Consider the following 24,543-nt stretch of genomic DNA (forward strand, 5'->3'; position numbering starts at 1 on the left):
CAAAGATGTGCAGGTTAGGTGGATTGGCTATGATAAATTGCCCTTAGTGTCCAAAATTGCCTTTAGTGTTGGGTGGGGTTACTGGGTTATGGGGATAGGGTGGAGGTGTTGACCTTGGGTACGGTGCTCTTTCCAAGAGCCGGTGCAGACTCGATGGGCCGAATGGCCTCCTTCCGCACTGTAAGTTCTATGAGAGACCCACGTCGTCAAGAACTCAGACAGTCGGGGGCAGAGCATCGGGGGCGGGCCTCAGGCAATGTCCTGGAGTCGTCCATCACTTTGGAGGGAGTGGAGCATCGCAAATGCAGTGCCGCCCCCAATTTGGTCAGGAACATTGATTCTCCGGCCAATCGCCGAATGTGATTTTGTTGGTGTAGGGCTCAGTGACTGAGGTAACCAGCTGGTGTGGGGTTAAAAGGGGCTGGTTTATCACACAGCTAAATCGCTGGCTTTGAAAGCAGACCATGGCAGGCCAGCAGCACGGTTCAATTCCCGGTCCAGCCTTCCCGAACAGGCGCCGGAATGTGGCGACTCGGGGCTTTTCACAGTAACTTCATTTGAAGCCTACTTGTGACAATAAGCAATTATCATTTTCATTTTCATTGAGGTAACCAGCTGATTTGGGGCGCAGTGACTGAGATAATCAGCTGGTGTAGGGCTCAGTGACTGAGGTAACCAGCTGGTGTGGGGCTCAGTGACTGAGGTAACCAGCTGGTGTGGGGCTTAGTGACTGAGGTAACCAGCCAATTTGGGGCTCAGTGACTGAAGTAACCGGCTGGTATGGGGCTCAGTGACTGAGGTAACCAGCTGGTGTGGGGCTCAGTGACTAAAGTAACCAGCTGGTGTGGGGCTCAGTGACTAAAGTAACCAGCTGGTGTGGGGCTCAGTGACTGAGGTAACCAGCTGGCGTGGGGCTCAGTGACTGAGGTAACCAGCTGGCGTGGGGCTCAGTGACTGAGGTAACCAGCTGGTGTGGGGCTCAGTGACTGAGGTAACCAGCTGGCGTGGGGCTCAGTGACTGAGGTAACCAGCTGGTGTGGAGCTCTGTTAGCTGCTGAAAGGTGGAGGAAGGGGCGGGGTGGCTGGCACAGCTGGCCGTGTGGAGCCGCTGTGCCGGTCACTGAGTGAGTGGAGGCAGCAGTCTGTGCTGTGCTGTGCTGGGCTGTGGAGTGGGGCTCGGCAGCTCACTGCACGGAAGATGAGCGGAGCGGTGCGGCTGTGCGCCAGCTACTCCAACGTGAGGCAGGAGCTGGTGGAAAGTTTCAGGTGTCCGAGGAAGTCGGACGGCGCGGACGAGGTTTACTGCTGTGGCTTCTCGGACCTCAAGTACTGCTGCAGCGAGGCTGACAACTATTTCCCCTATTCGCACGGGTACATGTGGTCACTCAGGTAACCCCGACTGCAGTCAGACCGAGGGACAGAATTGGACAGAGGGCTGAGTTACCGCGAGGGGAAGGAGGAGAGGATGGGGAAATAATTCGAGGGGGAGAGAGAGGAAAGGACATTCGTTGTAAGAGCTTAGCAAAGCTGACTGGTAGGAGCCAGGTTGTTTGGGGCTTTCTGGAGGCTTTTTGTATTTTTGCATTAAATTTACACCAGAGGAGGAAGAACTTGCATTTTATAATTCGGACATCCGTCAACAGTTGGTAGTCATGAGTTGTGTTCCCTGTCACCCAGACAAAATGCAGCAGCAAATCCTCACACAAGACCCCACAGACCGTATTGAAAGGAGAGATCAGTCAATCTGCTTCTTGTGGCGAGATGAATGTTGTGGAATATGTCATGTCCATCTAAATGGCAAATTAGGGCTGCAATTCAACATCTGACCCAAAACAGCCCCTCCCTCAGCACTGGACTGACCTTGTGCTGGCATGCATGGTGATCCGTGGACCCAAACTCGTCTCAATTGTACTTGTTTCGTCAAACCCTGGGAACATTCAAACATCGGATTGTTCCCCCAGCAACCATCAGATTAATTTAAAAAACCGTTTTTTCTACTTTTAATCAGAGCAGAATGTTGGCCCAATCAGAGTTCAACGCCTGGGAGGTGTTTAGCTGGAAGCTCAGTCAATAAGTTTTTCTCTGTGAAATTGGTACATAGGAGCAGGAGTCGGCCATTCGGTCCATCCCCAAAGGATTGCGGCTGATCTGAGTGGGTAAGAGCGGAGCCGGGCAGGTCAGGCTGGACAAAAGGTTGGCGGGAAAACTGGAGCAGGACAATGGGCTAACTTCAAAACAGAATTTTCTGTACACTCGTCAACATGTATCCCCTTAAAAGTGAAAGGCAGGGCAAGCAAATCCTGAGCATTCTAGATGAAAACGGAGATAAAAATTAAGATCAGGAAGAAAAAGTGTGCTTCTGACAGGTGTCAGGTAGAAAACAAAGTTGAGAACCAAGAGGAATGCAGACGGGTGAGAGGGGAGGAGATTTGAGGAGGGATTATGAGAAAAGACTGGCACCCAACATGAAAGAGGAATCCCAAAGTTTTATATAGGCTTATAAATAGTAAAAGAGTGGTAAAAGGAGAATTAGGGGCCTGAAATGGGATTTACCGGTGGAGGCAGGGGGCATGGCTGAAGTATTAAATGAATACTTTACACCGGTCTTTAGCAAGGAAGTTGATGCTACCCAGGACATCGGTGACAGTCGAGGAAATTCTATCCTGAGAAAGGTTCAAAATCAATAAAGAAGAAGTCTTGATTAGACTGTCGGTACTGACCATTGACAAGGCATCAGGACTGTAAGAGATGCATCCAAGAATATTGAAGAAAGTGAAAATGGAAATTGCTGCGGTGCTGGCCATGATCTTGCATTAACCCTGTAATGAAGTTTCTGTGAAAATCCCCTAGTCGCCACACTCTGATGCCTGTTGGGGTGCAGTGAGGGAGAATTCAGAATGCCCAATTCACCTAACAAGCACCGGAGCACCCAGAATCGAACCCAGGTCCCTGGCAACATTGCTAACCACTGTGCTACCGTGCCGCCCCAGTGGGGAAGCCACCAGGAACAATTATTGCAGATAGAATTAGTAGTCACGTGGAAAAATGTGGATTGATTGGAAAGAGCCAGCATGGATTTATAAAGGAGAAATCACGTTTAACCAACTTGCTGGAGTTTTTTGAGGAGCTAATAGGAAGGGTTAATGAGGGTAATGTTGATTTAGTGTACTTGGACTTTCAGAAGGCATTTGATATATAGAAAGATAGAAAATAGGAGGAGGAGGCCACTCGGCCCTTCAAGCTTGCTTTGCCATTCTTTAAGATCATGGTTGATCATCCAATTCAATAGCCTAATCCCGCTTCCCCCCGTATCCTTTGGTCCCCTTCTCCCTAAGTGCTGTGTCTAACTGCCTTTTGAGAACAAGATGTTTTACTGTGGTAATGAATTCCACAGGTTCACCACTCTCTGCCCTAAATGGTACACCCCGTAGCCTCAGATTGTAAGGCCTGGTTCTGGACACCCCTTCCATCAGGAACATCCTTCCTGCATCTAGACCTATTAGAAATTGATAGGTTTCTAGAGATCCACCTTATTCTTCTGAACTCCAGTAAATATAATCCTAACTGATTCAATCTCTCCTCGTATGTCTGTCCTGCCATCTCAGGAATCAGTCTAGTAAACCTTTGCAGCAATCCCTCTGTAGCAAGAGCATCCTTCCTCAGATAAGGAGACCAAAAATCAATATTCCAGGTGTGATCTCAACAAGGCCCTGTATAATTACATGAAGACATCTCTGCTCCTGTACTCGAGCCCTCTCACAATGAAGGCCGCATACCATTTGCCTTCTTTATCACCTGCTGCACTTGAATGCTTACTTCCAGTGACTGCTGTACGAGGTCACCCAGTCTAGTTGCACATTTCCCTCTACTAATTTATGGTCATTCAAATAATAGTCTGCCCACCCATTTTTGCTACCAAAGTGGATAACCTCACATGTATCTAAATTATGCTGTGTCTGCCATTCATTTGCCCACTCACTCAACTTGTCCAAATCACACTGAAGGATTTCTGCATCCTCCTCACAGCTCAACCTCCCACCCAACTTTGTGTCCAATACAATTTTAGAGATATTGCATTTGTTCCCTCATCTAAATCATTAATATATATTGTGAATGGCTGAGGTCCCAGCAGCAATTCCTCCAGTACCCCACTTGTCACTGCCTGGTATTTGGAAGAAGATCCATTAATTCCTACTCTTTGTTTCCTGTTTGGCAACCAGTTTTCTATCCATCTCGTACGCTACTCAGTACATGGTTATTTGACAATGTGGCACCTTGACAGTGCCAGCCTGGCAGTAGCAATCTGTGTCAGGGCAGTGCCAGGGCAGACTCTATTGGAAGTCCCTTGGGGGTGGCATTGATGTGTGCTACAGGATGAATAGTGGCTATACTTCTGGGGTGTTGGTAGGGGGGTTCAACAACGTTGAGATTGTTAGGGGTGGGGCGAGCCCCCTCCCCCCCCCCCCCCCCCCCCCCCCCCCCCCCCCCCCCCGCTGACTTTACTATCCTGGAAGAAGTCGATAAATGGTTTCCATCTCTGGGCATAGGATGTCCCTGTATGCGGATGACCTGCTGTTGTATATATCGGACCCACTGGAAAGCATAGGCGGTATCATGGACATTTTGGTGAAATTCGGTCAGTTTTTGGGGTACAAGTTAAACATGGGAAAGAGTGAGGTCTTTCTGATTCAGGCGAGGGGTCAGGAGAGGAGGCTGGGCAAGTTCCTGTTTAAGATAGTGTGGCCGAGTTTTAGTTATCTGGGTTTTCAGATGGCGCGGGGCTGGGAGAAATTATACAAGTTGAATCTGGCTCGGTTGGTGGAGTGAACTTAAAAGATGGGATGTGCTTCCATTGTCAATGACAGGACGGGTGCAGTCCGTAAAGATGACTCTGCTCCTGAGACTTTTGTTTGGATTCCAGACCCTCCCGATTTTTATCCCTAAGGCCCTTTTCAAGAAGGTTAACTCGTGGATATTGGGATTTGTGTGGGCGGGGAAGGCCCCTCAGGTAAAGATGGCGCTGTTCGAGCGAGGGGAGGCGGGTTGGCTTTGCCAAATTTAATGAATTATTATTTGGTGCCAAATATAGCTATGGTAAGGAAGTGGGTAGTGGGGGAGGGGTCGGTTTGGGAGCAGATGGAGGCGGCCTCTTGCAAGGGCACTAGTTTGGGAGCCTGTTGACGGTGCCTCTGCCATTCCCGCTGGCCAGGACCGCCACATGCCCGGTAGTAGTGGTGGCCCTGAGGGCGTGGGGACAGTGGCCAGAGCACCTGAGGCTTCAGGGGGCCTTGGTGAGCCCCGATCTGTGGGAATCACAGGTTCACTCTCTGAACTGGATGATGGTTTTCAGGGTTGGCGGTGGGCAGGGATGGAGAGGTTTGGGGATTTGTTCTTGGAGGGCAGCTTCCCGAATTTGGGAGGACTGGTGGAGGAGTATAAGTTGCTCAGTACAAATGGGTTCAGATACTTACAGGTGCGGAACTATGTGAGAAAGCACGTGCCGTCCTTTCCTGATCTGCCACTCCCGGGGTTGCAGGACAAGGTGCTGTTGACAGCAGGGGTTGGAGAGGGCAAGGTGTCAGAGATATATATGGAATTGATGGACTGTGAGGGTGCCCCGATAGGAGTGGTTGAGCGAAAGAGGGAGAAGGAGCTGGGGGGAGAGCTGGAGACTGTGTTATGGTAGGAAGCCTTGAGGAGGGTGAACGGATCCTCCTCGTGTGCCAGGCTGAGTCTCATTCAATTTAAGGTAGTCCATAGGGCACATATGACGGAGGCCAGAATAACCAGGTTCTTTGAGGGAGTGGAGGCTAGGTGTGGGCAGTGTGCGGGTGGGGGGGGGGGGGGGGGGGGGGGTGAATCATGTTCACATGTTTTGGGCCTGCCCAAAGTTGCAGGGATTTTAGCGGGGGGTTCGCTGACGTGATGTCAGAAGTACTGAGGGTGAAGGTGGTTCCGAGTCCAGAATTGGCAGTGTTTGGAGTGTCGGAAGGACCCTGGAGTTTAGGGGACGAGACAGCCCAACATCCTGGCCTTTGCCTCTCTGGTCACCCGGAGATGGATCTTGTTGCGATGGAGGGACTCGGAGCCGCTGAAACCGGGTGTATGGGTGAGCGACCTCGCAGATTTCCTTAAATTGGAAAAAATTTAATTCAGGACAGCACGGTAGCAGAGTGGTTAGCACAGTCGCTTCAAAGCTCCAGGGTCCCAGGTTCGATTCCCAGCTTGGGCCACTGTCTGTGCGGAGTCTGCCCGTTCTCCCTGTGTCTGCGTGGATTTCCTTCGGGTGCTACGGTTTCCTCCCACAGTCCAAAGATGTGCAGGTTAAGGGAATTGGCCATGATAAATTGCCCTTGGTGTCCAAAACGATCGGGTGGGGTTACGGGGATAGGGTGGAGGAGTGGGCTTAAGTGGGGTGCTCTTTCCAAAGGCTGGTGCAGACTCGCTGGGCTGAATGGCCTCCTTCTGCACTTTAAATTCTATGAAAGCCTTAAGGGGGTCGACGGAAGCATTCACACGCAGATGGAAACTGTTCATTGACTTCTTGCAGGACTGTTATTTCAGCAGGGGGAGAAGCTGGGGGGGGGGGGGGGGGTGTTTGGGGTTAACAAGAAAAAATGGAGAAGAGTGGGTGGGTGGTGGGGGGGGGGGGGGATGTTGGTAGGGAGGGCGGGTTGTGCTGTTGGCTATTTATTGAGTTATGCTGTGTTCTCCTGTAATCTGTTGGTTATCTTTTTCATCCTGGTTGTGGTTTTATTTAATGTTTATTTATAAATGCCTTAATAAACATATATTCTTTTTAAATGTAGTGATATGTGAGACATACATGAGTCCTTATCCTGGATCCTGAGCATACTAAAGGGAGTACCATGTGTGAAGTAACAGAACAAGTGCGGGGAAGTGGTAGCATAATAAGACCAGGGTAATGTTCTGGGAATCCAGCTTCAAAACCCACCATGGCAGATGGTCGAATTTCAATTTAATAAAAAAAATCTGGAATGAAAATCTTAATGATGACTATGAAGCCATTGTTGATTGTCGTAAAGCCCCATCTGGTTTACTAATACCCTGTAGGAAAGGAAATCTGCCTTCCTTACCTAGTCTGGCCTATAATTGACTCCAGACACACGCAGATGTAGTTGACTCTTAAATGCCCTCTGAAATAGCCTAGCAAGTCACTCAGTTAAAGGGCAATTAGTGATGGACAATAAATGCTGACCCAGCCAACGACACCAACATCGTAGGAATCAATGCTCAAGCAAAGTAGGCCGGAGATTGAGCATCAGCTGGCAACATTCCACAATATATAGGAAGAGAAATCGTTGTAGCACTCCACTGCTTCAGAGGACTAGAGGAATGGATAACCAAGCACAAGGAAAGCAGGAAGAAATCGTGGGAGAAATTGAAAGCATGTATTTAGTAGGTCTTGCACAAAAGATTTTTGACAAACTGTGAGAACAAAGAAGGCAGCGGGAAATGAGAAAGGTGCCCAACTCTGAATGACCTCAGCTGCTAGAGGGGGGAGGGGGGGGGGGGGGTAAGGTGGGGTGATTGGTTAGGGCGGTGGGGGGTGGCTTGGTTTGGAGTTTTGTGGTGGTTTCATTTTTGTACTGTTGTGTACTTTAAACGTTAAAAATTTTGAATAAAAATGCTTTAAAAAGAACTCTGAAAGTCCACCACTACAGAGCCCTGATGAGGAATGGGTTCACCGCACTACCAGAAGGCGGTGGAAGCTTTAGGGAGAGTACAAAGAAGGTTCACCAGGATGTTGCCTGGTCTCAAGGGTGTTTGTTATGAGGTGAGGTTGAATAAACTAGGATCGTTTTCACTGGAAAGACGAAGAAGACAAAAGTGATTCTGATGATCAACCAAATCACCCAGGAAAAAGAGTGTCAAAGAAAGGGGCAGAGAAAAATCAACTTGGCTACCTACAGAAAAGGTGACGAGTTCAGGAAATCTCATCAAGTGAAAGGTAGAGAAATTTGGAAGATGAAAGTAATGGTGAAAGTGATGAAATTGACAATGAGTCAAAATCCCCTGGAAAAGGCCGAAAGGAGATAAGGGAGATTCTGAAAGTAGGCAATTTACGTACAGAAACTCAAAATACCTTGAAAGAAGAGGATATAAGAACGTGCTACGTGGTGAATGTATTGCTGTAACAATTCACCATGTGCTTATCTGTATTACGCTGTTGCCCATATGGGCTCCACCTATGGACCATTGTATAGTATTACCTATAATGTATCATGTTGGGGCCTGTGTCGCCTCCGCCCCTGGCTCCACCCCTTGAGGGGAGGTATAAAGTGAAGTCGCCCTGTAGGCGGCTCCCACTAACAGAGCAGTCGCAGGCAGGCACTGTTCTAGTTGATTAAAGCCACAGTTTACTTCTACTCCTGGTTTTGTGAATTGATGGTCGCATCAATTTAATCAACTACAACGCCACTATGGAATCGGCCCTCAAACCTGACCGACTGGAACTTGATCCGCAGGCCGCGGATCAAAAGAGATTTTTTCATACTGGCTCTGCTGTTTCAAGGCCTACCTCTCCGCCTCCGCCTCCTCCTTACCTTCCGTCTCCGACAAACAGAAGCTGAGTCCCCTCCACGCACAGGTGAGCCACCGAATCTCAGTTCAACTTGAGGAAGCCTCCACCTACGCAGACGCCCTTGCAATGCTAGAGCGCCTCTACGTAAGGCCCGTGAACGAGGTATATGCGCGAGCGACCCAGGGAATCACTGGAAGTGTACCTACGCGACCTCAAAGTCCTTGCACGAAGCTGCAATTACCAGGCCGTTAGGCCACTCAACATATGGGCCTTGCCGTCTGGGACGCCTATGTGGCTGGAGTCAGGTCCAACTACGTGAGACAGCGCCTACTCGAAAAAGGTACCCTAGGCCTGGAAGGGACAGTAAAATTATCCTCCTCTTTGGAAGTAGCGATCTCGTCTGATCACGCGACCCCCTTGTGGATACCCGACCAAAGAATACCCCAGGCCTTTGCCGCACCGCTGCCCGCCCACCATGGGGAGCTACCCTGTTATTTCTGCAGCCAGCCTCAACACCCCAAGCAGCGCTGCCCGACCCGGAACGCGAAGTGCAGTGACTGCGGGAGAAACGGACATTTTGCTAAAGTTTGCCTGGCCAGGTCCAAAAACTCTAAATCACAGGCCCAACCCTCAGACTCACAGACCTGCAGATCCCTCAGTGTGGCAGCATGTCTGCCGGCTCCGCCCCCCCCGGACGTGTTATCAGCCTCATGCTGTCCCTGGGGGCAGCCATCTTCAAGCCCACACAACATGTGCGACTTACGGGGGGTGGCCATCTTGGCCATCCTCGCCCACGCGGTCTGCCACGTGCGATTCATGGGAGCCGCCATCTTGGACGTCATCTTCCTCACCGTCCGACATGTGCGACCGACGGGGACCGCCATCTTGACCTCCATCTGCAACGCCGGCCAACACGTGCAACCAACGGGGGCAGCCATCTTTGGACCACCCTAGCACCTCCGACCACGCAGGCTACCCGCAACTCAGCGCGGTCATCCTTGACCAGTCGCAACCCAAACACCTCCGTAGCTCTCTGGTGACCGTCTGGGTAAACGGACACGAAACACCCTGTCTCTTCGACTCCAGGAGCACAGAGAGCTTCATTCATCCGGACATGGTAAGACGCTGCTCGCTCCCAATCTTCCCAGCGCATCTCTCTCACCTCCGGGTCGCACTTGGTGCAGGTCCGAGGATGCACTACCATAACCCTCGCAATACAGGGTGCCGAGTACGCTAATTTTAAATTATATGTACTCCCCGGCCTCTGCGCTCCTCTTCTATTGGGACTGGATTTCCAATGTAACCTCAGGAGCCTCACCCTGAAGATCGGCGGGCCCTACCCCCACTCACCGTATGTAGCTTCGCGACCCTAAAGATCGACCCTCCCCCGCTCTTCGCAAATCTCACCGCCGACTGCAAACCAGTCACCACCAGAAGCAGGCGGTACAGTATCCAGGATAGGACTTTAATCAGGTCCGAGGGTCCAGCGACTCTTGCGGGAGGGAATCATCGAGGCCAACAATAGCCCCTGGAGAGCCCAGGTGGTGGTCCGGGGAAAAGAACCGGATGGTTGCAGATTACAGCCAAACCATAAACCGGTACACGCACCTCGATGCCTACCCCCTTCCCCAGATCGCAGACATGGTTAATCAGATCGCGCACTATCGGGTGTTCTCCACAGTGGATCTGAAGTCTGTGTACCACCAGCTCCCAATCCGCCCGGAGGACCGTCACTACATGGCCTTTGAGGCAGACGGCCGTCTCTTCCACTTCCTCCGGGTCCCCTTTGGCGTCACGAACGGGGTCTCGGTCGTTCAAAGAACGATGGACCGAATGGTGGACCAGTACGGGCTGTGGGCCACATTTCCGTACTTGGACAATGTCACCATTTGCGGCCACGATCAGCAGGACCACGATGCCAACCTCCAGCGATTTCTCCAAACTGCCCGAACCCTTAACCTCACTTACTACGAGAAGTGCATTTTCCGCACAACCAGACTAGCCATCCTCGGCTACGTCGTGGAAAATGGGGTTCAAGCACTCTACCCCGACCGTATGCGGCCCCTCCTGCAACTCCCCCTTCCCCACTGCCTCAAGGCCCTGAAAAGGTGCCTCGGGTTCTTTTCCTATTACGCCCAATGGGTCCCCAACTATGCGGACAAAGCCCGCCCACTAATCAAGGCCACCATCTCCCACTGGCGGCTGAGGCCCACCAGGCCTTCAGCTGCATCAAGGCAGATATTGCCAAAGCCACGATGCACGCTGTGGACGAGTCCGTCCCCTTTCAGATGGAGAGCGACGTGTCAGAGGTCGCCCTCGCCGCTACCCTCAATCAGGCAGTTTTTTCACGAACCCTCACCACCTCTGAAATTCAACACTCCTCAGTTGAAAAGGAGGCCCAAGTCATCGTGGAAGCTGTGCGGCACAGGAGGCACTACCTCTCTGGTAGGTCACCGACCAACGATCGGTAGCCTTCATGTTCGATAATACGCTACGGGACAAGATCAAGAATGATAAGATCTTGAGGTGGAGGATCGAACTCTCCACCTATTATTATGATATAATATATCGTCCTGGGAAGCTCAACGAACCCCCAGATGCCCTGTCCCACGCCACATGCGCCAGTGCGCAAGAAGACCGACTACGGGCTATCCACGATTACCTCTACCACCCGGGGGTCACCCGGCTTCTTCACTACATTCAGGCCCGCAACCTGCCCTACTCCACTGAGGAGGTCAGGGCCATGACCAGGGACTGCCAAATCTGCGCGGAGTGTAAGCCGCACTTCTATCGACCAGATAAGGCCCACCTGGTAAAGGCATTCCGGCCCTTTGAGCACCTCAGTATCGATTTCAAAGGGCCCCTCCCCTCCAACAACAGTAACACATATTTCCTCAACGTCATCGAAGAGTTCTCCCGCTTCCCCTTTGCAATCTTCTGCCCCGACATGACCGCGGCCACCGTCATTAAAGCCCTGCTTGGTGTCTTCACCTTGTTCTGTTTCCCCACTTACGTCCACACTTACCGGGGCTCGTCGTTCATGAGCAACGAACTGCGCAGTACCTGTTCAGCAAAGGCATCGCCTCGAGCAGGACTACCGGTTATAATCCCAGGGGAAACGGGCAAGTGGAGAGGGAGAATGCGACGGTCTGGAAGACCGTCCTTCTGGCCCTCCAGTCTAGGAATCTCCCGGTCTCCCACTGGCAGGAGGTCCTCCCCAACGCACTCCATTCTATTAGGTCCCTACTTTGCAGGGCCACAAACGAGACCCCTCATGACCGCCTATTTGTTTTCACCAGGAAATCCACCTCAGGGGCCTCGCTTCCGCCATGGCCGAAGACACTGGGGCCCGTCCTGCTCTGCAAGCACGTCAGGAGCCATAAGTCTGACCCCCCTGGTCGAGCGGGTACAGCTCCTACACTCCAACCCCCAGAAGGCATACATCGAACACCCCGACGGCCGATAGGATACGGTCTCCCTCCGGGACCTGGCACCCGCAGGTTCCACTGCCACCTCCTCCCCATCATACCCTGCCCAACCTACGCTGACCAGCGCCCCCGCCCCTATGTGGCACCCGCACCCCCTCCCACCCGCCATTCCTCCTTCACTGACCCACAGGAATGAAGCTCCAGAAGACACGCTCCTGGAGTCCACGTCTGTACCCGCACCGGAGACTTCACTACCGATACCAGCCCAGATGAGTTTGGCGCCCGGGCTAGCGGCGATACCAGAGCTTCGGCGATCACAGCGCAAAATCCGTGCACCGGACAGGCTGAACCTATGAGCCTGTCACCCCTGCCGGATTTCATTTTTTTAACAGGGGGTGAATGTGGTGAATGTATTGCTGTAACAATTCACCATGTGCTTATCTGTATTACGCTGTTGCCCATATGGGCTGCACCTATGGACCATTGTAAGGTATTACCTATAATGTAGCATGTTGGGGCCTGCGTGGGCTCCACCCCTTGAGGGGAGGTATAAAGAGAAGTCGCCCTGTTATCGGCTCCCACTAACATCAGTCAAAGGCAGGCACTGTTCTAGTTGATTAAAGCCACAGTTTACTTCTACTTCTGGTTTCGTGTGAATTGATGGTCGCATCATGCTAATAAAGAAAGGGAGGGATAATTTTATAAGAATCTTTATTAGTATCACAAGTAGGCTTACATTAACACTGCAATGAAGTTACTGTGAAAACTGCCTGGTTGCCACCCCGGCATCTGTTCGGGTACACAGAGGGAGAATTCAGAAGTCCAAATTACCTAACAGCACGTCTTTTGGGATTTGTGGGGGGAAACTGGAGCATCAGGAGGAAACCCACGCAGTACCCACGCAGACAAGGGGAGAACGTGCAGACTGCACAGACAGTGACCCAAGCCAGGAATTGAACCTGGGACCCTGGCGCTGTGAAGCAACAGTGCCACCCACTGTGCTACCATGAGGACACTGATGAAGATTCTGAGGATACATGTGAGATGGACATTGCTAACAAGCAAGATGATGAAGGCTACCTGAAGGTGAAAGAGCAGATGTACAAGAAAATATTAACATTTCTCAGGAGGCTGTTACAGCAGCTCCAGGAAGGTACATGGCAGGAATAGCAGAAATGGAGGAAGAAATTAGATTAGCAGTACAAAAAAAAAGAAATACAGAGTTTTTCCAGCAACTGGAAACGGAACCAGTAGAAATAAATAATATTAAAGAGAAAAAGGCAAACAGGGCAATGCCAATGCCCTCTCAAAGATGCATGTTTGTACAACCTTCCCCGGTCGTATACTTTAGCCCTGGAGGAGGGTATGTGATGTCACAAGGGGCCGGGTTTTATTCCTCACTCAACATGGCTGCCAAATACCGTCAGGCCTCACACAAAATAGCCACCCGCACTGGTGACCTTCAACCTGGAAGTGAATTCACATCAATGTGGGAGATGGGGTTCAGCTGTAAAACAGACTATATAATTAGATCTCTGAGCCATAGTAAGAGAGAAACCTTGGGTTGAGGTGGGAGGGTAGTGACTTACTGTGTGGATTGCTTGCTTTGTGGACTGTAACCAGGGCTGGAGCTTGGCTGTGAACTGGGTGAGAACCTGTACCGGTAAACTTGAACCTTTTTTGTGTAGACAACTAGATTATGTGCCCTTACATGTATTCATCAATAAATTGCTTATTAGTTGCATATGGGCTTAAGGTTGCCTGCTTTGTATCTCTAACCCCGCCTATGTCATCTCCTGATCCCTCGCAGTATCACAGTATGTATTTGCAATCATTTGAATATTTCCTTTGAACACATTGAAATAGAATTATCACGTCAAGGCCCAACATCTGTAGCACACTACCACAAGATTTTTCAAACTGCGGGTCATAACCTGTGGGGTGGGTGTTGGGAGGGTCAGGGAGCGATCGGTTGTAGTGTTCCTGATCATGGGAACACTACAATCGATCGTTCTCTGACTGGCTTTTAATTGGAACAATGCAGTCTTCCTGCCAGAATTGGCAGCAGAGGGCAGGTCATGTGCCCTACACATACACTGATGTCACAGGCCCTGTACATCCATGCTTTTGGTGTGAACTCACAGAAGAGAGATTCCTCCATTTTCTAGCTGCCAGCAAGCAAGGCAACAGGACTGAGTGAAGATGGATTATTTTTTTATAAGGAAGAGAGGACCGGAGACACAATCAGGCCAGGGTCTCACAAGCAAATCTGCTGGAGAAAGCTGCCCAGGAGAGTCTGTGGCAGGTCAAAGCAGTGCACCGTATACAGAGCTCCAGGGCCTCTGGTGAACAGCCTACTAAGAAAAAACTTAAACCGGGAACAAAGCAGTATAGAGATGATTTCTTGAGGTATGGCTTTGTTAATTGTGCCAATGCAAATCAGAATGCATTGCCCATATGTGTATATGCAGGGAAGTACTGGCAAATGAGAGTTTAAAACCTCATGGCGGTTTCAAAGACAATGCACTTAATTTTTTTCAAAGGATGTAGCAAGAACTTAAATCATCAGCTGAAGTCCTTAGCAGAAAGCAACATTGAATGACAAAGCACAATTATCCTCTTGCATGGTAGTTTAACATGTAGCTAAAGTGAAAATGCCCCACACGTAGCAGATAAATTAATTCTCCCTATAGTATTAGACATGCCTTCTACAGTCCTAAATGAGAGGTCAGTTGAAATGCATTCCACTTAGTGATAACTCAGTGGCTTGCTGAATTTTTGATATTGCTAAGAATTTAGAAGCCCAGCTTATTTTAATTTAAAGTAAGCACAGGCGCTCTCAATACAACTGGATGAAAGTACAGACGTTTCAGGTTGTGCCACTTTGCTAGTTTACATTAGGTATGTTTGGCACAATGAATTCGTTTGAGGATTTGCTGTGCTGCCTGACATTACCAACCAGCACAACTGTCATGGAGGTTTTTGAAGCATTGAATAGTTACGTGGTTGGGAAGGGGGTGGGGGGCTCGACGGGTTAATTGCAGAGGAATCCGAAGCGATGGGGCAGCCAACATGACTGGCAAAGAAAAACAGCGGAGTTATAATAAGGATTAAGGAGGCAGCTGGTCAGGACATCATTTGGATTCACTGAGGCATTGGTATTGAAAAGAATTGCATCTGATCTTGAAATGGTGGTGAAAGGAATTGTGAAAGTTGTGAATTTCATTAAACCCAACCCACTCAATACCTGGCTTTTTGAGGCTCTGTGTTGCGATATGGAGGCCGAGCATACGCATTTATTGTTCCACACTGAGGTACTTTGGCTGTCAAGGGGTGGGGTGCTTGGCAGTGTTTATGAACTGAGGTATGAAATCCACACTTTCCTCCTTGAGAAATCGTCCCTTCTGGCTGATTCGTTTGGTGATGACAGTAGGATGCGAACTATGTCTTACCTTGCAGACATTTCTTCAATTCTAAACAAACTAAACCTCACATTGCAAAGGAAGGGTGATGATTGCTTTTGGCACCGTGAAGAATTAGATGCGTTCTAAAAATAATTAAAAGTTTGGCAAGTATGAGTACAAAGCCAAAACTATTACATGTTCCCCACACTGCTACAACATATCAAAGAAAACAGTGTTCATATGGGAACTGTTCTTATTCACATTCTCTGCTCCAGCTTATTTGCTCCCTTCTGCCCAGTTTCAGTGGTTGCCCTTTGAGCTACTATGGTTCTGCTCTCTCATACGATCCCTCAATTTCTTCAAATCCCTTCTCAATTTTGAAAGTTGTGTTTTGTGTTCTGTTTTCTCCTATTCCTGCTATGAATAGTCCATTTTCTGTTTCTACATTGACTTTATGGGCTTTGTGATCAGATTTCTGTATTAGCTGACTTCACTAGCACGTCAGACTAAATTTTATCAGCCGTTGGGTGACATACTTATGGCATTTTGCCAGCACTGAGGCAGTGCCCGCTTTGTGGAGAGATTGCCAGATTCGTTAAGGCGGCCTTCCCCTAGCTACCTGAAATTGGTGGTGGGGCTGTGGGGGGTTGGGAATGGGTGCCATTGCAGTCAGATATTCCATGCCCCAAAGAGTGGGCTGTAAGCAGGGTCGTTCACCACTGTGGCCCCAGCGATGCCACCTGGAGAGGTTTCATTGCTGATCAGCCTGGTCTACCATGCTCCGCCATCCTGAATTTGACATTTTATGACTTGCCTGCCTCAGCAGCAGCCACCTCTTCCAATGGTGCTGCTAAGGTTTCAGAGCTGCTGGCCCTCTGATTGAGCTGGCAGCATGCAGAATTTTCAGCTGGCAAGAGACCACATAGGAGAATGGCTGTGGTAAAACCATTGAGCTAGCAAGTGTGGGCTCAGGACCCATTTTCCGGCCCAACACAAGGTCCCAACGGCTGTAGTCAAATTTAACCCACTGGGCAAAGTTTTCAGCCTCACGCCGCCGGTGGATTATTGAGGCATGGCTTTTGAAACTAACATTTTATTGCAGCTCTCCAGAAAATGCATTTAATCACTCTCACCGTAAGCATGTGTTAGACTAAGTAATATTCAGGTTAAATTTGGGGGGAAGGGATGCATTTGAATATAATTATTTCTGAACGTCTACTTGTCTTCTTTTGTTCAGTATAGGCGCAATGGTGGGATTGGGCATTGCTGCCCTTGTTTTACTGGCATTTGTCATCAGTGCCTTTGTGCTGTGTTACTTATTTCTCTGCACCAAACCTCAAAGATTAGATTCTGGCCTCAGGCTGCAGAACCGGACAGCATCTCCAGTACAAACAAGTAAGACTAAATTCATCAAAGCTAAAGTACCTCTGCTGCATTGCATATGCTTTTGTTTTCTACTGCAAGTTCAAAAATGTTTGGCTCACCTCAGGGTAAATATTCCCCCCCCCCACCTCAACCCCCCCCCCCCCCCCCCCACCTCAACCCCCCCTTACTCCCAATGGTTATCCAAGCTACTTGGCTTTCTGTGAATCATTTCAATAACTAATAAATACCCTAGTAGGAGATGTTACATCTATGATTTAATTTTATTTGTACTATTTAAGAGTTAGATTCATTGCACTTGTGCTTATTGTGTTGGTGTTAATATATAAATCAAAACTATGAAACCCATCATTACACGCTCACATCAGCTAACTTTTGCAGATAGTTCAGCCTGGATTTTCTGTATCATTGTGCCCGATTTTTGGAAAGTACAGTGGATGCATGCTCACTCTTAGGCCCGCCGCCATTTCCAATGGGTGGTGAAAGCTCCCATTTTAAAGGGCTGGATACGATTGGAAATTGGTGAACCAAGGCACAGTCTAGTAATGGAGTGCCCTGTTATTTTGCTGCAGCTGTAATAAAGGGAGAAGTGAATTTGAAGGGAGTTAGTGTACATGAGTAAGGAGATCTGGCAGTAATTGTGGACGGTTTTAGTAAGACCGCAGAACACACGATAATCAATACTGAGGAGGACTCCGACAACCGATTGGAGATCATTAACAAACTTGCAGAATGGATAAATCATCAGCAAATGAAGTTCAGCACCGATAAATGTGAGCACATTGTGGTAGGAAGAATAGGGAGGTCGCTTATTACTTGGAAGGTGTAAGTCTAGGTGGGGTAGATAAACAAAGGGATCTGAGTACAAATATGCCAAATGCTAAAATTTGCACCACAGGTTAACAAGGCCATTAAAAAAAAAATACTAGGGGCTGGATTCTCCATTTCTGAGACTAAGTGTTAATGCTACCGGAGAATCCATGGACTTTTACGGCAGAAAAAATGACGCCGCACCTGAATCGATTCCGCTATTGTGGAGGGGCTTGCACCAATGCCGCATGGAACACAATCGATTCCACTGAAACATAGTACGGGATTCGCCGGGTCCATGATTGACACGCAGAAGGCTGACAAGCTGTAGCCGCACATACACATACACTCCCGACCCACACTTACCCAACCAAAAAGATGGCACTGGTTGTGCTGGAGAGCACCCATACAGCTGATGGATCGTCTGGGGCCAGGGCGTGCCCTGGGGGGACATCTATATGACCCATGGCACCAGGTTCAAAGCGGCCTGTTAGCGGTGTGCGCAGCTGCATAGCTGCTTTGCCGGTTGAGACAATGGTGTTCCGTGCCCGCCCACCCCGACCCCACAGCCCACTTCCTGACCACCCCCCACTACTACCCCCAGCCCTGGCAGAAGCACCCGGCCAGCAGCACATTCTCTGCGTGGGTTTCCTCCGGGTGCGCTGGTTTCCTCCCATAGTCCAAAGATGTGTAGGTTAAGTAAATTGGTCACAGCAAATTGCCCCTTAGTGTCCAAAACGTTAGGTGGGGGTTACTGGGTTACAAGGATAGGGTGGAAGCATGGGCTTAAGTAGGGTGCTTTTTCCAAGGACTAATGGAGACTCGATGGGCCGAATGGCCTCCTTCTGCATTGTAAATTCCATCAATCTATGATTCATATTTTGCCCCTCCTGGCCTGCACAGTTGCCCCACCGCATTTCTTGGGGACACAGGTCCAAACTCCACCTGGAGTTTCTGTCTCTCCTTCAACAGCGCCTCCTCAGATGCCGCTAAGTACCTCTGGTCAACCCTCAGAATGACCTCAACCAACCTCAACCTCTCAGCCCTATTCACCCTCTCCTTATGCGCCTGGATCGAGATAAACTCCCCCCTTACCACCGCCTTCAGCGCCTCCCACAATGTGGAAGCGGAAACCTCCCTTGTCTTATTCTGTTCCACATAATTCCGGATGGTCACCACTATCTTCTCGCAAGCTTCTCTATCCACCAATAACCCCACATCCAGCCTCCACTGTGGCTGTTGGGGACTCCCCTTTTCCACCCGCAAATCCACCCAATGCAGCGTGTGGTCAATCACCACACTCGCCGAATACTCCAATCCAACGCCCACCAACAGCACCTTGTCCAGGACAAAGAAGTCAATCTTGGAGTACACCCGGTGGACGTGCGAGAGGTACAAAAATTGCCTCACCCTCGGCTTCTCAAACTGCCACGTCTGCCCCTCACATTTGCTCCATGAATCCTAACAGCATCTTTGCCATGGCCGACACCTTCCGGGACCTGAAACATGGCCGGTCCAATCTAGGATCCAGTACCGTATTAAAATGCCCCCCATAATCAGACGGTGCATATCCAGGTCTGGAATCTTTGCCAAACCCACTTCAACACTCCACGTCATCCCAATTTGGGGTATACACATTCACCAGCACCACGAGCGTCCCCTCCAATCTCCCATTCACCATCAGAAATCTACCCTCAGGGTCTGTCACTATACGCCCCACCTTAAAAGCTACCCTCGTATTGATCAACCCCCATCGTCTTCAGATATGAATGGAATACCTGCTACACTCAGCCGTTCCTCAACCTTGTCTGGTCCCCTATCTTCAAATGCGTCTCCTGAAGAAACACCTCATCCGCCTTCAAACTCCTTCAATGAGCGAAAACGCAAGACCTCTTAATCGGCCCATTTAATACCCGAATGTTCTAGATAATCAACAGGGTCATGGGGCTCTGCACCCCCCTCCTTAGTCAGCCACAGCCCTTCTTTATCCAGCTGCACCAGGTCCATGCCTCGCTCACCCTCGGGGGGGCGGGGGGGCCCAAGATGTCTTCCACCATCTCCTCTTAATCAACTGTACTGCGCCAACTCTACCCATGTCAGCATCCCCCCCCGCATAAGCAAAAAAAAGAAAACCAGCCCACCCTACTTACCCCTTCCCACACTCCCTCCATGGACCAACCTCCCACTTCACTCCTGTTAACCAACCTACCTATGGGCGGCACGGTGGCGCAGTGATTACCACCGCTGCCTCACGGCACTGAGGACCCGGGTTCGATCGCAGCCTCGGGTCACTGTCCGTGTGGAGTTTGCACATTCTCCCTGTGTCTCGGCGCACAATCCATCTTTGATGCAGGGTGGGTGGATTTTCCACGCTAAATTGCTCCTTAATTGGAAAAAAAAGAATTGGGTTCTCTAAATATTTTTAAAAACTAGCCTACCTACTAGCATGGTGGTCCACACTCGATGGAACAGCCTACCCCCCCTCTCCCCTATCACCCCTCACCACAAGAACTGTTGAACACACTTACCAATCCACATCGAAACGCAGTAAATATCACAATTCTTGCTGCATATATATACCCACATTCCCCATACTGGCATCTCCAAAGTTCAATGTCCTCATGTCCCCCAGTCCATGGTCTCTCGTATATTTACTTGCCTCCTCTGCCATATCAAGATAGAATTCCTGATTTTGGTGCGTGACCCCCAAATGAACAGGATACATCATCCTAAACTTCACTCCATTCTTGTGGAGGGCTACCTTGATGCTATTGAACCCTGCCCGCTGCTTGGCCAACTGCACACCCAAGTCCTGGTAGATACGCATCACGTTTCCTTCGCAGGTACATTCTCTCGTCTCCTTCGACCACCACTGAACCTTCTCTTTGTTCAGAAAACAATGCGTACGCACCACCATCACCCTCAGCTGCTCCCCACATTCGGTCTCCTCCTCATCACCCTGTGCGCTGAATCCACCTGGGGAGGACGGTTAAAGACGTCCCTCCCCCACCAACGCCTCAAACATATTCGTCACATGCTTTTTGGCCTGTGATTCTCCTCAGTCTCTTCGGGCAGCCCCACAATCCGAAGGTTCTGCCTCCTGAAGCGATTCTCCTGGTCCTCCGCCTCTCCCCCAGCCACTTCTGGCCCTCTGTCATGAGCACAATCTCTGCCTTCAATGAGGCCAACCGGTCCTCACATGATCCACCACCGACTGCTGCACCTTCGGGAGCGCTGAACTCTGCACCTCCAGCCTTTGCTCCATTCTCTATACAGCCACCCTGATCGGCTCCACCACCTTAACCAGGTCCTCCAAGGCCTCTTGCCTCTGCTGTTGGAACTTGGCATTCAGAAACTCCACCAATTGCTCAGTAAACCACTTCGCCGGGACGACACCCCAGAGCTGTCTGCCAACTTTCCTTCTGTCACACTTCAAAAGTCCTCCCGGCCAGACTGCTGCCCCTTAATCGTTACACACCTCGTTCGGTAAGCCATATACAGGCCCAACTGGAGGAGAATATCTGTCTCTCATTGTTTGTGCACTTTGCACCAGCAAACACCCACTAATTGGGTAAAAAGGAACAAATAATTCCACCTCAAGTAGAGTCGACAAATGTGCAACCACTCACACCATGGCCGTCACCGAATGTCATCGTCTGCATGTCTGACATCAGAATTCAAAAACAAGTGCTCTACTCTGAGCTTCAAAACTGCAAGCGAGCCACAGGAGGGCAGAGAAAAAGCTTCAAGGACACCCTCAAAGATTCCTTGAAAAAGTGCAATATCCCCACTGACACTTGGGAATTCCTGGCCCAAGACTACTCAAAGTGGAGGAAAAGCATCTGGGAAGGAGCTGATCCCCTTAGTTGCCGAGAGCAAGCTGAAGCCAAGTGTCGACAGTGAAAAGAACGGAAACCCGGGTACCACCCAACTGCTCCTCCAACCATTATATGCCCCACCTGTGACAGTGTCTGTAGGTCACACATTGGACTCATTTTTAGTGTTGAAGCAAGTCATCCTCGACTCAGAGGGATGACCTAATGAGGACATCACTGCAGGAGTTCCTCAGATAAATGTCCTAGGCCCAACAATCTTCAGCTGCATCATCAAAGATTTCCCATTCATTATAATGTCAGAGGTAGGGGTGTTTGCTGCTGATGGCACAGTGTTTAATATCATTCGAACTCCTCAGGTACTGAAGCAGTTCATGACTACATGCAGCAAGGGCTGGATAACATTAAGGCTTGGCCTAATACATGGCAAGTAGCATTTGTGCCACATAGTACCAAGTAATGAACATCTTCAATAAGAAAATCTAACCATCTCCCCATGACATTCAATGGAATCTCCCACCATCAACCGTCTGACTGAAACATAGCTGGACCAGCCACATAAATACTGTGGCTATAAGAGCAAGCATGGGTCTGAGAATTCTGCAGCAAGCAACTCACCTGCTGACTCCCCAAAGCCATTTCACTATCTACAAGGCACACATCACAAGTGTAATGGAATACTCTGCATTTGGCTGGATGAGTGTAGCTCCAACAACACTCTATGTTCAGTACCATCAAGGACAAAGTAGTCCACTTGATTGGCACCCCATCGGAGTGTCTGATATTTCTTCCCTTGCTTCTCTCAGTAGGCTGGGATACATTTAATCTGAGCCTGGTTATCTATTTTTAAGGACGCCAAACATCTTAATATTTCCTCCCCATATTTATCCCATCAAATAATTCACACTTCCTCCTTAACTGCGATGTGTTTATCTTTCCCTTGTTTTATGGTCTGACATTATTTTTTTAATAAAGCATGGGTCATTCTTAATCCTTCTGTTTGCATGTAATATATTGGAAACAAGTAGTTAGAGTCATGTTTTTACTGATAATGGCATTAGATTAATAAATTATTTATAAAGACTAGTGTAGCAACCAATTATAACAAATATTGATGTGTTTATGCAAATATTGTAATAGATAGGTCTGTTTGAAAATCATGAACGACATTCTATAATCAAAGACTTAATGACAATTTCAGTCCATCTGGGCTTTATTGCTGAAGTATCTTTTATTAAGGTTACACGGGTTCAGAGCCTCAAAGCACTGAAAACCAGAATAACAACAAATAGCATTCAAGGCATTCTAACCATTATGAAGCCCAGACTTATGCCATGACAGAGAGGCAACAATTCCAGAAATAATTAAAATTGATATGTCCCACTCCCAAACCCAATATTTACCATCTTCACAGGGGCATAAGTGGAGTTGGGCCGAGCTTCACATATGCAGATTCATGGAGGCTGCCGGCCATTTTAATCAGCAGTTGCGTCCATTGAAGTGGGATTTTCGTAGGACAAGAGTGTGAATGCCAAGTGTGCAGATTAGAACAGATAGATGATGAAACTTGGTGGATTTGTTTGGTTAGCCAGGTTACCCCTTTGGAGAGGCAAAGTATCCCTTCGGATAGGCGTCCTGGGAATCCTTTGGGAGAGGTAAGGTGCCTTTGAGAATGTTAAAAGTGAATGTGATTTTGCCCTTATTGTGCACAAACCCATTGGAACTGTCCAGCTATCAAAGCTGGCAAGCAAGTGTCAAGCAAATGTCCAAGGTTAGTTGGCATGGAGGGGGTAAAGGTGGTGGGTGGGGAATGAGTTGACATGAAGTTAGCTCATGATATGAGGGGCTATGAGGTGGATAGAGTGTCATGGGTTGGCATTGGTTGGCATGAATGGAGCCTGGGCAGCGCCCCCCCCCCTCCCCCCTCCATTTGCCGGAATGAAGATTTTCTAAAGGTCAGGTTCATTGAGCTGGGAAGTCTTCCGACTCTGAAAACGCTGGCTGGGGATGATTATATGGGACTATATCTTATTCAGCAAGCAATTTAAAGTGGAGTATATACAAAGTAAAAATCCTGCAAACACTGATGCCATATTTGATTCGAGAATTGGGGGTTAATTTCTGACAAACAGGATGGAATTTATTAATGTCAAAATACAATATGCAGGCACTGAAATAGAAACACAAGATTGAAGAAATACACAGCATCTGTGGAGTTTCAGATCAATAAATTTTGTGAGAATCCAGTAATCTATGAATATAAAATCAAGGTTTCTCTCACCCAAAAATAGTTTCTAATGCATAGATTAAATTATTTTTGTATCTATGTAATTTTGGATAATTGTAAAAATTAAAAACAAAAAGACATTTGTGCATTTAGGTGGTCTTTGATGTTTAGTTTCAGCTTCATACTAGCTGTTATGTAATTCACATTACTGCAGCTTTCATGTCTAAAAGAATATTTACAAGTGAGTATCATACAAGGTTTCTGATTTTGACTTGTACATTGTGGAATAATACATGCCTTATTTGCAGGGAAAAAGAAAAATAAACGAGGGATCTTGGAAACAACAATGCACACATCACCAGCAGGAGCCCCACCACCCATTCCAAAAAGAATTGTTCAAAATAAACCATTGACAGCAGTCATAGAGACTGAAATTGCAGCAACCGGAATCTCATAAGTTTGTATTCCTTAAATATGGAATCGTATTTTAACATAAATGTTAAGCCTATTTTACTAAGAACAAAAATACAAAAGTTAACTAAGGTATCCGTTTGTCAGATACAAAGTAATTGAGGATTACTGTTGTAAGTACATGAAGTGTATGTATTAGGTTGTGTTAAGAACTGAAGAGTAAATTGTTTAATGTATGTGGTTTGTGACTTTTATTTCAAACTTAAAAATAAAATGATTTACACAGAAAATAGATTACTTGGGAAAGAAAATCTATTCTAGATTCAGAATGATGGCAATTCAGGTGCCCAAAACATATATTTTAATAAGGTTCTTTATATAAATGTTTTTTTTTTAAAATGCCACTAACTGAGTGAAGCAGGAAACACTGCCCACATATATCATACACCTTGGATCATGTCAGAAATTTGAAACTGGAAAATACTGATGGATTTCATTTTTG

General features: G+C 48.5%; 1 protein-coding gene across 1 annotated transcript; it reads left to right on the top strand.

Annotated features, from left to right (window-relative positions):
• The first annotated feature begins 1,155 nt into the window (after positions 1-1,155).
• On the top strand, positions 1,156-24,282 carry LOC119963721 (protein shisa-like-2B). The gene is made up of 3 exons (XM_038793031.1): positions 1,156-1,389; positions 16,615-16,772; positions 23,939-24,282. The coding sequence occupies exons 1-3, from the start codon at positions 1,199-1,201 to the stop codon at positions 24,085-24,087; spliced, it is 498 nt and encodes a 165-aa protein (XP_038648959.1). The 5' UTR covers positions 1,156-1,198; the 3' UTR covers positions 24,088-24,282.
• The last annotated feature ends 261 nt before the right edge of the window (positions 24,283-24,543 follow it).

Source organism: Scyliorhinus canicula, chromosome 3 (genome assembly GCF_902713615.1).
Source record: "Scyliorhinus canicula chromosome 3, sScyCan1.1, whole genome shotgun sequence".
NCBI classification, from domain to species: domain Eukaryota; kingdom Metazoa; phylum Chordata; class Chondrichthyes; order Carcharhiniformes; family Scyliorhinidae; genus Scyliorhinus; species Scyliorhinus canicula.